Source organism: Gorilla gorilla, chromosome 4, assembly GCF_029281585.2.
Source record: "Gorilla gorilla gorilla isolate KB3781 chromosome 4, NHGRI_mGorGor1-v2.1_pri, whole genome shotgun sequence".
NCBI lineage: Eukaryota > Metazoa > Chordata > Mammalia > Primates > Hominidae > Gorilla > Gorilla gorilla.
The window spans coordinates 172,691,630-172,706,893 of NC_073228.2; the positions used below are offsets into that span (position 1 = coordinate 172,691,630).

At 44.5% G+C, this 15,264-nt stretch overlaps 1 protein-coding gene across 1 annotated transcript in view; it reads right to left on the reverse strand.

The window, feature by feature from the left end:
• The window catches only part of SLIT3 (slit guidance ligand 3), a 636,316-nt gene that overhangs the window by 213,224 nt on the left and 407,828 nt on the right, over positions 1–15,264 (reverse strand). Inside the window, exon 5 of the mRNA XM_019028107.3 lies at positions 5,707–5,778. Within this exon, the coding sequence (XP_018883652.3) occupies positions 5,707–5,778 (72 nt within the window). The remainder of the gene's footprint in view (positions 1–5,706; positions 5,779–15,264) is intronic.

Sequence of the window (15,264 nt, forward strand, 5' to 3'; positions counted from 1 at the left end):
CCCTCGCGTGAGATTACCGCCTGCTCACCGGGGTGGAGACAGCCCTCATTAATCTCAGGAAGCAGGAGGGCAGACACGGGCGGTGCGGCAACACAGACTAACTAGAGAACACAAAGGCTGCCTGCCCAGCTTTGTTTTCAAAGCGTCAGTTCCAAATTCTGCTAGCTGGCAGAGACAGGGGTTATTGATTTTCCCTTCTGGAATGCATGTCCTACACAGTCCTCGCAAATAGAAACTGAAAAACAGAGGAAAACATAACTGCTGAGAAAGACAGGGCAAGGGGACATTTAAAAAAAAACAATCCATACTGGTTTTTGTCTTTTTCTTATTAGGCTCGGCTGGATTGTGGCCTGTCATCTCTCTTGTTTTCCCAATTCATTTCCTTTGGTTCTATCTCTACGTCTTTCCGTGATTTCTTTTTCTTTCTCTCCTTCTCTCTCCTTTTCGCTGTGCCTTTGCCCAGTACCTAGCACGGTTTCTGCATACAGTAGGCATTTCATACTGGAGTGGTGAGTGTTGGTCTCTCTACAGGACAGTCTCTCTAAGGGTCTCTTTCTTCATCCAGATCACTTTGGCCATCGAACCGCCTATCTCTCTTTAAATACAGCACCTTCCGCCCTTCTAGGCAGGTAGTGGAGAATGAGACCAGCCCATTAAACCAGCTTTCAGTAATTGCGTAGAGTGGCATCCCCAGATAATTACATTCTCTCTCTTCTCTGGAGGAGCAGGAAGCAATTAGGGACTTCCTTCTGCTGTCTGGAGGGGCAGGCGTCCAGTCCCTTCACTGAGAGCATCATGCTAGTGGCTCCTCAGGTCCACAGGGCTCAGAGGCCGCCTGCGTCCTTTCTCTTGGCTCTGATAAAAGTTGCATGCTTGCCTACTTGCTTAGGTGAATAGGGACTCTGCTCTGTAGCAGCTTCTGGTCACTTTATTGTTCCTGTTTGCTGGCATGGCTGTGAGGAAAGGAACCTGGGTAGACAGAAGTGTCCATGGCGAAAGTCCAAAAGATGGTTGGGTGTGTTACTGATGGTAGCTTAGTTGCAGAGGCCTAGGCCTAATTTTATCTGCTGACTTTTACCAAATTATACACATTGATGAAAACTTAATTTTATGTGGAAAATGTGGGTATCACAGTTTCTTCCTTTTTTTTTTTTTTTTTTAAGACTGAGTTTCACTCATCTCCCAGGCTGGAGTGCAATGGTGCGATCTTGGCTCACTGCAACCTCTGCCTACTGGGTTCAAACAGTTCTCTTGCCTCAGTCTCCCGAGTAGCTGGGATTATAAGCGCCTGCCACCACACCCAGCTAATTTTTGTATTTTTAGTACAGATGGGGTTTCACCATGTTGGCCAAGCTGGTCTCAAATTCCTGACCTCAGGTGATCCACCCACCTTGGCCTCCCAAAATGCTGGGATTACAGGCATGAGCCACCACACCTGGCCACAGCCTCTTCCTTCTTGAAGGGAAATGTCAGCGCAAGCAAAGAAAATATACGTCAAAACTACAAAATTATTATTTTTTAAACCAGATAGTTTTTTATTTTCTCCGTGTAATAAAGCATATGGTGTTACACATAGGCCCAACTGGTTGTCATTTTACATAGCATGCAGTTTGAAGCTGGATATGCCAGCAGTTTATCTTCTACTCTTTAAGGTAATAGTGGAATGGTGTGAATTCCCTGAGCTCACACACTGTGGTGGAGCAGGCTTGGGGGCTGGGTAGTGGTTCTCAAACAAGCTGATGACAAGGATATGCATCTCTGAGATTTAAAATTTGCTATTTATCATTCACAAGGTAGACAATCTCCATAATTGAGGACTGGTCGGAGGAGGAGTGTTTCCTTAGCAGGTTTTATAGAAATTTAATTTGTGCTAAATGTCTCTTATTTTCCATGTGCCGATGCATATTTAAACATACAGCTTCATTATCACCTCTGTCCAGATGCTTCCCCTCCATGAAGCATCAGCTCCTCAGCTCAGGTCCTACAGTTCTAATTACTCACATGAGTTTTTCTCTTGGGCTGTAAGATTATTTAGTCTGACTCCCTCTTATTAAAACCAAGGAAGCTGAGGACCAGAGGCATAGCGTGGCTTTAGCAAAGTCCTTCAACCAGCAGGAACTGGACAGGATGTCAGATCACAAACTTCCTCACACAGAGAAGATGCTCTGTCCACAATGCTGACAGAAGACTTGACATCACTTCACACCCAATGTGATTACAACCCAACTCAGGATCTTCCAAGCCTGGCTCCTCCTCCTGAACTTCCCATTTCTGTGAAGTGGAAGCTCCAAGAAGACAGAGCTCACAGATTTATATTGATATATCTTACTCCCTGCTGTTTTCCCCAGAACTAGCACTTAGAAGGCACTCAAAAAATAGTTTGATGGATGTGTGAATGAATGATTATGAGAATTTGCCATCATTCTCTGTATTGTCTGAACTTGGAACTAATCGTTTTTCACTTCTTTTTCCATGGCCTCTAACAACTCACTGACTGCGAAGCTCTGTTGATTTTGTCCCCAGGGACAGCTTACTTTGGCCTCTTTCTCCACTTCCTGCTGCGCTCTCCCAAGAGACAGCGTGAGAGAGAGATACGAGCCTAAACCCTCACATTGGACTACAGCCTCATCTCCTGCCCCGACTTTTCCTTCTGCCACCTCCTCCTGTCCCCGGTTGCTCTTCCAGAACAAATGTTTTCACCATGATCTGTCCCAGGGCAAAAGCCATCCACATTCTCAGTGCCTACATCTAAAGCCCATGCTCCTCGCAGTCAAGGCTCTCCAGCAACAGGCTTCCACCTCTCTTTCTAACCCAATCACACACTCTTCTGCCCCAGATCCCTCCACTCCCGTGAGATGTCTCTGCTGGAAACACACCTTATACAGTTTTGCCTTTACACTTTGCACGTACTATCTTTATTACTTTGTGAATTCTAACCACCATTCAGGCCCAGCTACAGTCTTCACTATTGTAACAAAGGAATACAACAGCAACAGTAGTTAGAACTTTCTAAGTACCTTTCATGCATCAAGCGTAGGACTAAGTTATTCATATGCATTATTTTATTAACCTCCACAAAAACCCTAGGAGGTAAGTCCAACTATTATCCTCATTTTATATAGTGGAAACCTAGGCTTAGAAGTGTCAAGTAACGTACTTAACATCACAGACTAAGAACCTAGAACACATGGAATTCATACATACTTCTATCAGACCGCCAAAACCATGCTTCTAACCACTAGGCTACATTGCCTAAAGCTGTCTGTTCCTTCTGAGCTCTGACAGCCCCTCATTACGTATAGCTACTCATTAGCCAACTTTCATGTTGACTGGTACTGTACTAAACATTTTCTTGTATGTACATGATTCTTGTCCCCAGTTACACTGTAAGCTACTGGAGAACATGAATTGTACCTCTGGGGCCTTTGGGTCCTGCCTGACAAGTGCCTGCTGACTGAACTGATTAGAGGTACACAGTATTCAATTCCCCTTAGGTGTTTTTGGTTAATTCATCCTTTAGGCAGTGAATTCACTCCCCTTTCCTTCTTCTCCCCAAGCCCAGCTGCTAGTAGTGAGTATAAACAAAGAGAAGATCCTCACTGAGTTTAGGATCCTGAGTAATACACATTTGCATGGCTTAGAGGGTGGGCTGATGGTGGGTGCTGGAGTGACTTAGGAGTCTGGGTTTGTAGAATCTTGAACCTTTTAAGTCCTGAGGCCTTTGCGTAGTTAGAGATATTGTAAGGGGGGAAAAGAGACCCTGTAAAACAAAATCTGAGAAACGCTAGCAACTATTAAGAACAATCGTGGGATTTATTCACTTTCTTAACAATCAAAAACATAGTCAGCAATTAACTGTCCAGCCCTGGTTATACATCACTACAATATGTTCTTTTTGGTTAATGGATCCAGTTTAAATTAGTGTCATGAAATCTGACTGATATATCACTTTATATACGCAAAATGTTCTTTTGGGGTTCAACCATCAGAAAGCTGGTTGACCCTGAGTTAGTCACTGCCCCTCTCTGGGCCTCCATTTTCTCATACCCTGATGTTCTGGCAGGCTAATTAACATAGTTGTTTTTGGTTCATGTGAACAGTCTTGAGTTCTTGGAATGCATGGAACAAAATGCTAGAAAAGCACTCTGAAATGTTAAAAGTGCCAGTTCAGGATGAGAGATCTCTCATTATTTATTTAGTGGTTTTGAAGGTTTGGCTTTTCTGTATCTCATTTTCTCAGGAAGATATAAACTCAGGAGGCTGTTTCTTGCGAGAAGCCTACACCTGTCCTGCAAAGGAGCTCCCATTCTTTGTGGGTGTGGCTGCTCCACCCCGCCCTCTCCTGCTCTTGTGAAAACGCCCTCAGAAGCAGCAGCAGGCAGCCTCCTTGTCCTTGAGCCCCTTGCAAAGTCCTCTCTGCTTCTCTGTTCCCTCCACCCACCCCCAGAGACGCCTCTGCCCTCTTGTGTGCTTTGCATGTTAAACACCAAAAGCTTTCCGCTAAGTCCACAGGGGAGGCAGATAACCTGCATCTGGAAGCCATCACCAGCTGCCTTGAGTGTGCCAGTAAACTAAAACCCCTGCATTCATTACAGGGAAAAGTGACAATGTCTTTTTTTTAAACCTCCCTTAAGACGTCTCAAATTGAATCTGGGGCTGCAGAGAAGGCTGCTGGGCAGAAGTGCTTGCTCAGCCAAATCAGACCTTCTTCCCTACCCCTCTCCAAAAGCATGTTCCGACCCCGTGGGCACAAAGGTTTAGGCAGAAAATTCAAGGCATAGTCCTTGTAGGGGCCCAGGAGTCACGAATAAGGGGTCAGTAGGAGAAGCCAGGTAGGAAATTGTCAAAGTTCAAAAATGTCATGCTGGAACAGTCCTGCGCTTGACTATGGTGACAGCTGCACGAATCTGCATGTGATGAAATCACACAGAACTACCTATGCCTGTGCTCACACAGGCATATACAAGTGAGCACACGTGGAGCTGTGAAATCTGAAGACTAAGGTCTGTGGATTGTACCAATGCCAGTTTCCTAGTGTTGATACTGTACTGTGGTTATGTCAGATGCTACCCTTGGAGGAAACTAGTATACAGACTTGTCTACTACTTATTGAAACTTCCTGAGAATCAAAAATCATTTTAAAATAAAAAGTATAAAAAAAATCCTAGGCCAGTGGAAATGGATCTGGCTATGTCTCTCCAACTTCCTGGGATGTAAGTCCCCATGCTCTCTCTCAGGAGCCGATGATGAGCCTATTAATAAGAGTGAGAGCTTCAGCACCATCATCGTCAAGGTTCCAATTCATTGACCACGTACTATGTATGAGGCACTAAGATATTTCTTCCTTTTGAACACTTTCTCAGTTGCACAAAACATGCCCACAAGGTTACCATCACCATTTTACAGAAGATGATAATGATGCTGGGCAAAGCTGGCTTGCACCAAGGCTCTGTAGGGCCAGGCTCTAACTCAGCAGGCACTGAGGCTCCAGTGCTCATATCTGGGGATGACTAACGAGCAAAGCACAGGTTTCTGTGACAGTATTGTGGCATCCAACGTGTGTTCCCTAGAAATCACTCAAGCACAGCCCTCAATTTCATCTCTGAAGGCACCTGGACCACCCTCTTGTCCCATCCCTCACCCTCACTCTGGTCAGAGAGCCCAAGTTAGCCACATACATAGTGAAGCAAGGAAAACATCACTTACAGGTTCTTCACATCGGTGATGCCGCGGAATGCCTTCCTCGGGATCCCCTGGATCTGGTTTTCACTCAAATCTCTAAACAAGAAGAGAAGAGGCACACTGCGTTAAAGACCCAGGCTGTCTTGATCTGCATCTCATTAAATGATAACAATCCCCCCCACCCAGGCTGCTGCCTCTGCGGTCAGAGTGTATGGGGGCTGTTTGGTCTCAGGCCCCAGGCTGCTACAAGCATTCACATTGTTCTTCAAGTGATGGCCGTTGCTGAAATGGTTACCAGGCGGAGCAGCTCGCCTCCAGGCGGGCTCTGTGGGTGGTCTTGCACCTCCAGGCCACGAGCCAAGATGCTGGGTTATTTGTTGCACACACTGCACCCAATTCTCTGTTTTCCCACCTCCCGGAGACAACCCACTGCCCCCCATCCCCCCAACCCCCACACGGCATTCCTCCCCCACTGTGGGGTCAACGCCGCTCAATCTCCCATCTCTCAGGGCTGTCCTCTGCTGCTCAGGACAATCTGCCGTTGTCACAGGGGATTGGAACAGAGCCTGCCCATTCTGATTTTCTGATGGGGGATGACCACTTCAGCTTACTCGAGAGTCCCAGAGATTCCTGGGGGCCCCTAGATCTTCTTAGTGACAGGCACGATAATTTCAAATTGCATTTCCACAGATCCATGCAAAGTGGGGGTCCCACAGGCACCTCATCTAGCATTAAGCAGTGCCAGCATGTTGCTTTGAGGAGGGTGAGGGATAGTGTCAGGTCCTACAGCTGGCTAAACCTATGTCCCCAGACTGTAAGCATTCCCAAAGCCTTACTTCCTTTCTAAGAAAGATACAGGCTTTTTTTTTTTGGTTTATTTTGTTTCCCACTTTTAGTTTTTGCTAGACCAAACATGTGCACTTGTTTTCACTAACAACTCAGGCCTGCTTGGATCTCAACGAGTAATCAATCTGTAAAGACCAACCCATCAGGCCTCCAGAGCGTGCAAACTGGCCCTGTGAAACACTCATGCCAGGCCTCCTTCCAGGCTGTTCCCGCACAGCCACAGGCTGCAGAAGCCTCTCTGAGGACTATGGCGTGGTGGGGGCGTGCAGAGCTGGGGGCTAGGGACACAATGAGCTCTTTACACTTTCTTCAGATATAAAAGGTGTCTCTCTCTCGCTCTCTCTCACACACACACACAGTGCTATACATACACATTATTTTTTAAAAGAACACCCGAAAAACCCTCAAATGTTAAGGTAAAAAAAAATAACGTCGCAGATCTAACTACTGCTACCAATTACGAGTTTTTTATATATATATATATATATATATATATATATATATATATATATATATATATATATATAAAATTCCACCAATATGACCTCACAATATACAGTCTATTATAACCTATTATTTTTGCTTGCTATATTGAGAACATCTGTCCCTGTCATTAATAGTGCATTGATATCAACATTTTTAATGGTTGTATATCATCCAATTGTATGAGTGGCTATATGGGTCCCAAATTGTTGGGTAGGCATTTATTTATTTGCTATTTAATGAAAACACTAGGGTGAATTTCTCTCCATACACATTTTGGGGACACTTGTCTAACTATCTCCTTGGTACGGGGTCCTAGAAGGAGAACTTGCTGGTCACAGGTTAAATGGGTCCTGAGTTGACCTATGGACAGATTGTACCTATGGACACTCCATGCTGATTTTCCAAGGGCACCTAATCAAAAGCTTTAGATGACTCCAGTTATATTTGGCAGGAGACATCAGACGACTGCCCTCCACTAAAATCTGGGCAGTCTAAATGAACATTTTGCAAAGGGGCAGGAGGGAAAAGAGGAAGCAGAAAAGAGGTGTCCACTTTTTTCTGATCTCCCATCCGCTGCTGGGACAAGCCATGTGCTCTGAGCAGCTAGCTAAAACGAAACTTGACGATCATCTGGGGCTACTTTTAGGCCCACAAAACAAGGCTGACTTGGGGTAGAGTGCAGGTGTGAGTACTAGTGGCTTCTGGGGCTGAGTAACAGGGTGCTCCCTATCTCAAATCCAGTTTCCTCTGTCTGCAACCGATTTAAGTAAATTCAGATGCACAATGAGCGCTGTCTCAGGCTCCCCCAGCCAGGCCTGATTCAATGAGCAGGGCTCCAGCCTGGAGTCGGGGCGCTGAACAAAGCCCACGATGACAGCAGAGGTCAGGCGGTGTCACCAAGGCCACTCAGCTGCTCTCCATCAGCCTCCGGAGCAGGGGCCCAGGTCCTGTCATCCGACTAATGCAATTTCCACCAGGCATCTGGGCAGCACCCGAGGCTCTGGCAGTCACAATGAGTCCAGTCTTTTCTGCCAAATGAAGCTGGTCTGTAGGCCACCGAGCCTTTGCCCACTACCCTCCCAGGATTGGCTGCTCTCTCTGGTGGCTCTGGAAGATGAGCCCCAGTCACACTTTTGGAAAATGGTTGATGATCAAAATCAGAGGCAGGGGGAGCAAACAGGAGAGAGGTTTAGAGCTGTCAGCTTGAACCACAGCTGGAAGCTGGATGAGGGGGCATGTGTTCCAGTAATGCACTAACCTTGTTTGAGTAGACAACATCCCAAAATACACTGGGAAGAGTAGCAGTCGTACAAAGGTTCTGATTTGCAATACGGTGGGATGAGGAGAGGAGAGCGATATTTAAGCAGAAAAATCTGGCCATGTTGCTGGGAGACCTCCCACACAGGCAAAATCATGCACTTGGGTGGGGCAGCGCTTTGGTTTCTGTTCACCATTTTCTTGCTGTAAATATAACCAGCCTTGCTCCTACTTTACGGAGCCAGTTGAAACACAGCTTTCTTCCCATCTCCCTGTCACTGCTTTCCTCCTGTCCCAATTGAGCAAAAGAGTAGATTGTAGGGAATTTATCTGATCCCCATGACAATCTGCTTGTAAATTTTATTAATTTTATTTTCCACTGAGCTTCTCTTCTCCGGCTAACAATACTGCTGCCATCCATCTGCAGGACTGTATATTGATTTCATAAATACCTCCAGTGGGCTGACAAACTGACAGCTTTAATGGTGTTACTGATGGGGCGTGGAGGAGGGTTCAGGGCTGGGCGCTTCATTTTCGGTAACAGTCCCTTCACAATTATCGCAGGGCCTTTGTGAGAGTTCCTAATAGTGTGTTTATCTCAGCATGGTGCCAGAGCATGGAGCTATTGTTAAGTACTATCCTTGAGAGAGACAAGAGCCACCATTTTCCACTGACACTTAAATAAAAATAACAAAATCTATCAACAATGCCCAAGAGCCTAGCGCTGGCCAATTTCCTGTTGGGGTTTTAGTGTCTCCCCTTTCACGAGGGAAGCAGCTCAGGGCTGAGGAGGGCAGAAATGCTCAGAAGTGACCTGAGAAGGAGATTTTTGTTTTTCTAAACACTAGAAGAAAGGCATGAGATTGGAGTAGGGTGCAGGAGTGGGAGGTGTGCTGTATTTTTCTGGGTAAGTAAAGGAAGATGGCTGGTGGGAAAGGCTTTCTTGGTTGGGGAGTAGGGCTAGGAATTGGGATGCCTTTTTAAATAATTAGGGCTCTGAGAGAAAAGGAGAACTGCATTAGCTAAAGTGCATTTTCCAGCTTCCGGAAAATGATTAACCGACTGATTATTCCATCCAAAAACACAAGACCAAAGAGGACTTATTAAGGAGACAGTAAGTCAAATAGGAGTTGGCAAGAACCAATATATCCCCCTTCCAGCCACCCTCCCCACCTTTTTAATTTACTAAAATGCTTTGGACACAGACTAACTTTCTTCGCAAATGTATTATTGCTTCATCTACCTTGAAATGGGAACTGCAGACACTTTGATAAATGGATTGAAAGGCTGTCTAGTTCCAGTGGAGCTTTTGAAATGCTTCCTGGGGCTCTCCCTGCAATGTCAGGCATGCTTTGTTCTCGGAGGAGCAGAGAATGGCAGTTCCCACCTTCACCCCTACCCCTGCAAGACTAGGAGCAGGAACATGTTCTCTCTTTGCCCTGCTGGGGACAATGCACTTGTCTTGGTCACATTCATGCTACCAGGAAATCCTGTCTGTGTTAAATGGCAGTCGGTGGAGGGAATTTGATCCTAGATGTCACTCCCAAATTAATTCCGAAGTTACAAAATGGGGTTTGGAAGTTCCTCAAAACTTGGAGATTTCTTGTTTCTGAAGTGGGTGGGGCTAATTATGAGCTGTATGATCATTCAAGTTACTAAAATGCTCTTTGCCTCAGTTTCCCCATCTTTACAGTAGGGTTGTTAGTTTTACCGACCTCATCAGTTAGTTGTGAGAGCGAAATGATCACACGTAGAGCACTGTGTGGAATCATTTGCACGTTAGTTGTGTGAATCTGGTCAACTGCATGACTCTGTCTCACATCTCCAACTGTCAAATGGGACTGCTTTCCTAAGTCATACGGATAGTGCACCCAGAAATATCACAGTCCCACCTGGAAGTCTATACAGGTGCCATTATGACTTATTAGACTACAGCTTGTAGTGCTCTGCAGAGCACTCTGCACAGCACCTAGAACACTGTAGGCACTCAATGAATAGCTGCATTTCCTTTTTGTAATTTCCTCCCATTTAGCACTGGATTGACATTGCTGAAAATGTCCTTTTTCAGCACCCCCAGGACATATGCCTTCAACTCTACAAAGAATAAAATACATAAATGTTGCTGTACTCTTTCCATAAAATCTGAGGGACGGATTAAAAAGTTTCTCTCCTCTATCATCTAGACAGGGGTAGCCATGTTTGATTCTAGATTCTTTTGGATAAAACGAGAGAGCTGGATTCAGAAATAAAAGGTCTGTCTTATGTTGGGTTCTCTCAGAAACAGACACTGAGCCAAGGACACGGGGGTTAAGTGATTAATGAAGTGCTCCCGGGAGAGACCAGTGAGGATGGAAACCTAATGGAAAAGGCAAATAAAAGTACAATCAGGTGAAGTCTTGGCCTTAGCCCAATATGATGGGGAACTCCTGTCTCTGAGCAAGGGAGCTGGGCTTTTGCAGCCCTGCATCAGACAGTCCTTGGTTAGGGACCACTCAAGAGAAATGTAAACTCCCAGGCTCTGCCTGCCCTCCATGAATGCTGGGTATGGTGACTCCAGTAACCCAAGGACAGATTGCTGAAGATGTTCCCAGCTAGGAGACTTTAGCAGTGAAGTTCAAAGAAGCAGGTGATAGGACCCAGTAGCAATAGAAGGAACCCAAGGGGATCCACCCCAAAGTATTCCTAAGAAGGCTTCGGGGATAGTTCTGAATCTACAAGTCCTCAGCAGATTAAAATATCACTCTCAAAAGACGGCATATCTAGGACCACAGATCAAGAGGCTACACGGGAAACTAACTGACCAAAGAATGTGGGAACAACTCAGTCTGGCATCTGATGAGGTTTACACTTCTTTGACTACCTCTTCAATCCCTCTGCACTGAGACCAATGTGGTGCCTTTCCAATAACATTAAAAAAAAATTCCATCAACTCTTGATTAGTTAGGCTAAAATAGGGGATGATCTTAAAAGCATTTATGTTTGGAACCATTATTGGATTTGGGATCAGGGCAGTGAATTACCATTCTGATTCTCTTTGGCCTGAATATATATTAAAATTACTTTCACATTCTCTGCCCAGTAGGAGGAAACCTGCCCATTGGTGCATTCAGTATCAATCAAAACTCATTTAGGGATTTAAAAAATTTTGACAGATAATCTACGAATCTAAAATTTCCTGTACTCTCAATACTACCATCTTACATAAAGCTGCACTCTTTCCTCCTGCCCCCTGAACCCCAACTTTCTAATATATAGTAACCCGGTGACACATCGCTCTGTGCTAGGAACTAAAGGGAAAGACACTGTTTTGCTTACTTTATTTTATACAGCAGGAGGGACAAACATGCAGGAAAAATTATCCCCTGGGGATTCTACAATGTGGACTTCAGGGAAGATTTATCTTAATAGGTACATCTCTTCTGCAGGCAATTTATCTTAATAAGCAAGATTATATGTTTGCAGTTGGGTCACTGTCAAAATCAAATGAGCACCAAGCATATGTCTCAGCTAAGCTCTGGTACCTCCAGCTGGGTGTCTAGTCAATGGCAGCCTTTGTCTGAGGAAGATTACAATGGAGTAACTGACTAATTTCCTGAAAGAACTGCCACCTATCTCAGGGATCCAGGGAATCAAAGTATCAATGGGGGACAAAAAAACGCCAATTATTTCCCACTGCTCCAGTTGAGTTTCTGAATATTTCATTGCAGTGAGAGTTTACTTTACGTGTTCCCTTGAGGTTAAAAAGTTACTGGATGAAGGATATCAATAAAAGCTCCTTCTGCAATCCTTTCCCTCACAGATTCATCAGAAAAGTCCTGGCCATGCCATTCAGATGTTTAATACTGATGGATTAAGTGTCAGCTCAGATGCTCATTTCCCTCAAAAATGAATTGAATACCTACTATGTGTTCCACTATGGTTGAAGTTGAGATAGAAAAGTGGATAGTCCTAAGTTTCTGTCCTCCTGCAGTTTACATCCTTATTTATCCCAGATACAAAGAAATAGGCCCCCTTACTTTTACAAATATAAAATAAACATCTAGACACCTCAAAAAGTGAGAGCAAGGATGGGTGGCCGCTCATGCCTGTAATCCCAGCACTTTGGGAGGCTGAGGCGGGTGGATCACCAATGTCAGGATTTCAAGACCAGCCTCGCCAACATGGTGAAACACCAACTCTATTAAAAATACAAAAATTAGCCAGGCGTGGTGGTGGGCACCTGTAATCCCAGCTACTGAGGCTAAGGCAGGAGAATGGCTTGAACCGGGGAGCGGGAGGTTGCAGTGAGCCAAGATCACATCACTGCACCCCAGCCTGGGTGACAAGCGAGACTCCATCTGAAAAAAAAAAAAAAAAAAAGAGAGCGCACCAGTTTCACTGTTTCTTCCTTTTTATCCAGAAGAAAGCTTGTCTCTAAACTCACACTATGGATTGCTCCCAGACCAAGCAAAAGATTTTACAGTTTATTTTAGCTGGGGCCCAAAATCTTTTTAAATTTTCGGAAGGAAAAGAGAGAGATGCCAATCTGAATCAAGAGGACTCACAGGGAATGCAGGCTTGTTTCATCAGGTACTTTGGTTTTATCTTTCAAGGTGGACAGTTTGAGAAAAATCAGAACAGTACAAATATATTATCAAGAATTGGGATGGTACGGGGCTGTTGTCATAGAATAATTTTCTGATCAGATAGACCATGAACCTTGCTATGAGAACAAAATACACATTCATTCCTGTTAATTTTTAAAAATTTAAAGTGAGAATAGAATTGTGGTTATGTTTTCTTTCATTTATGTCTTTATCTTTGAGAGATACATACTGAAATAATTAAGAATAAAATGATCTCTAAGTTTTGCTTCAAAATAATATAGGAGAGAAAGAAGTGGTAGAAGAATACATGAAACAAGGTTGGCCATGGGTTGATACTTACTGGAGCTTGGCGATAAGTACAAGGGAGTTTCATTTATCATCTGTGCTTTGCTTTTATGTATGTGTGACATTTTCCATAATAAAAAAAGCATGCAGATTCCTGGGGTCCATCCCAGACCTACTGAGTCAGAAACCCTAAGGATGGGCTTGAGTCTAATTTTAAACAAGTTTGAGAACCATGGGTGGAATGATGATTGCATCGGATTAGGTGCTAAATTCACATCCCAGTTCTGCTACTCAACATGCCGTGTGTCTTTAAGAGCACCAGTTCAATTCTCTGAATCTCAACTTGCACTTCTAAGAAACTGGGATAGGCATCAGAGATAATGGACAAGCGAGTGCTTTCTAAACTCTAATGCAGTATATAATGCAAATTCCTATCTTCATGTTCTAGCATGAAGTTCACAAATATAGCATCCTACTACCTTAAATGTTAAAGTCTAATTTTAGGGAAAATTTTGGGAGCAGGATGCAAAGGCCTCCTGTGTCTCAGACATGAGACTGCTGATGTTGGGCAAAATGCCTGTGGGATAGGCAGAGGCACAGGAGAAGGCTGAAGTGGGGAGAATGATGACATTTAATCTGTATTTCAGAAAGCCACTCAGGAGCCCGGGGAGGCTGACCTAGAAGGGTAAGAGTCCATGGATGGTTACACCCTCCCCTGGGAGCCAGAGATGTGGCAGAAGAAAACCAAGCACTTTGTCCTTGGACTCCTTCAAGCTTGGAGGGGAGACTGGTTGCTGGGATTAGGACATTCCTGGTAAGGCCTCACAGACCAGGGATTCCCTACAGTTTTCTAGGAAGGCTGAAATCTGGGAGAAATCACTAGAGGGCGGGTGATGAACAGGGCTGAACAGCCAGGCTGAGAAACAGTCCTGGAGCTGTGACTGAGGGTGAAGGCCTGAGGTCCAAGCACTATGGAGATAAGACGCTTGGTCCCAGGGGAGCATTCTGACCAAAGGGAAAAAGGAAAAGAACCTGTTAGGCTGCAAGCTTCCACAAAATGCTACAGATGGAGCTGAGGTTATAGGTTTGCTCTGTGACTAGTTACCAATGCGAGTGCCTGTTTTGTCTCTTTCTGGGCAGGTGTTCCAAAGATTGCAAACTCAGATGCTTCAGGGTTGTGCGGGTAAAGTAAATGAGGAAGTCAGGCTGCATGTGGACAACAGGAATAGTCAGAAAGCGAGCTGGGGATGTTATTTCAACCAAATCAAAACCAAATAACTCTCTGTGCCGGCCAATTGGATGCTTCACCCTGGGAAGAACTTGGCCTGCAGGCTCAGATTTGTGACCAGTGAGGATGCAGAGACTGTCACCTCCTCAGGAGCGATCTGCTAATTCTAGAATGGCGCTGTCCCATGGAAATATATCACAAGCCAAGAATGCAATTTAAAATTTTCTATTAGCCACATTAAAAACAGTAAAAAGAAACAGTTGAAATTAATTTTAATATGATATTTAACTCAATATATCCAAAAGATTGCCATTTCAAGATGTAATCAATATAAACATTTATTAATGAGATGCTTTGCATTCCTTTTTTCATTCCAAGTCTTTAAAGTCTGATGTGTATTTTACACACACCTCAATCTGGACTGGCCACATTCTGAGTGCTCAGTGATCACACATAGCTAGTGCCTCCTATATTGGGCAGTATGTTTTAGAATAAGGAACTTGATGCTGTAGCTATGCAGCATCTCCTTGCCAAAGGAGGGAAAAAGTCTTCAGATGTTGGAACCAATCTAAGGAGCCCGATACAAGGCTGCTTGGGGGTTCTGAGTATACAGATAGGAAATGTGGAGGAAAATCAGTCAAGATTGAAAGCCCTGAATCCAGGGCAGCAAGCCATGGTTTAGAATATTCCATTCATTCAGCCATTCCTCCTGTCAACAGATAGCTCTTTGCAGCCATAGGATTTAATCTGAGTTTTTCCAAACCACCACTCTTCCAGGGCTATCAGGGTTAACCGATGCTTCCAGTCCAAACAGAGGCTTTCTTCATTTAATTATCATATGCAACTCCAACTAAGGCTCTTTGTGTTCATGAAACAGCATTATAATTGACTGAT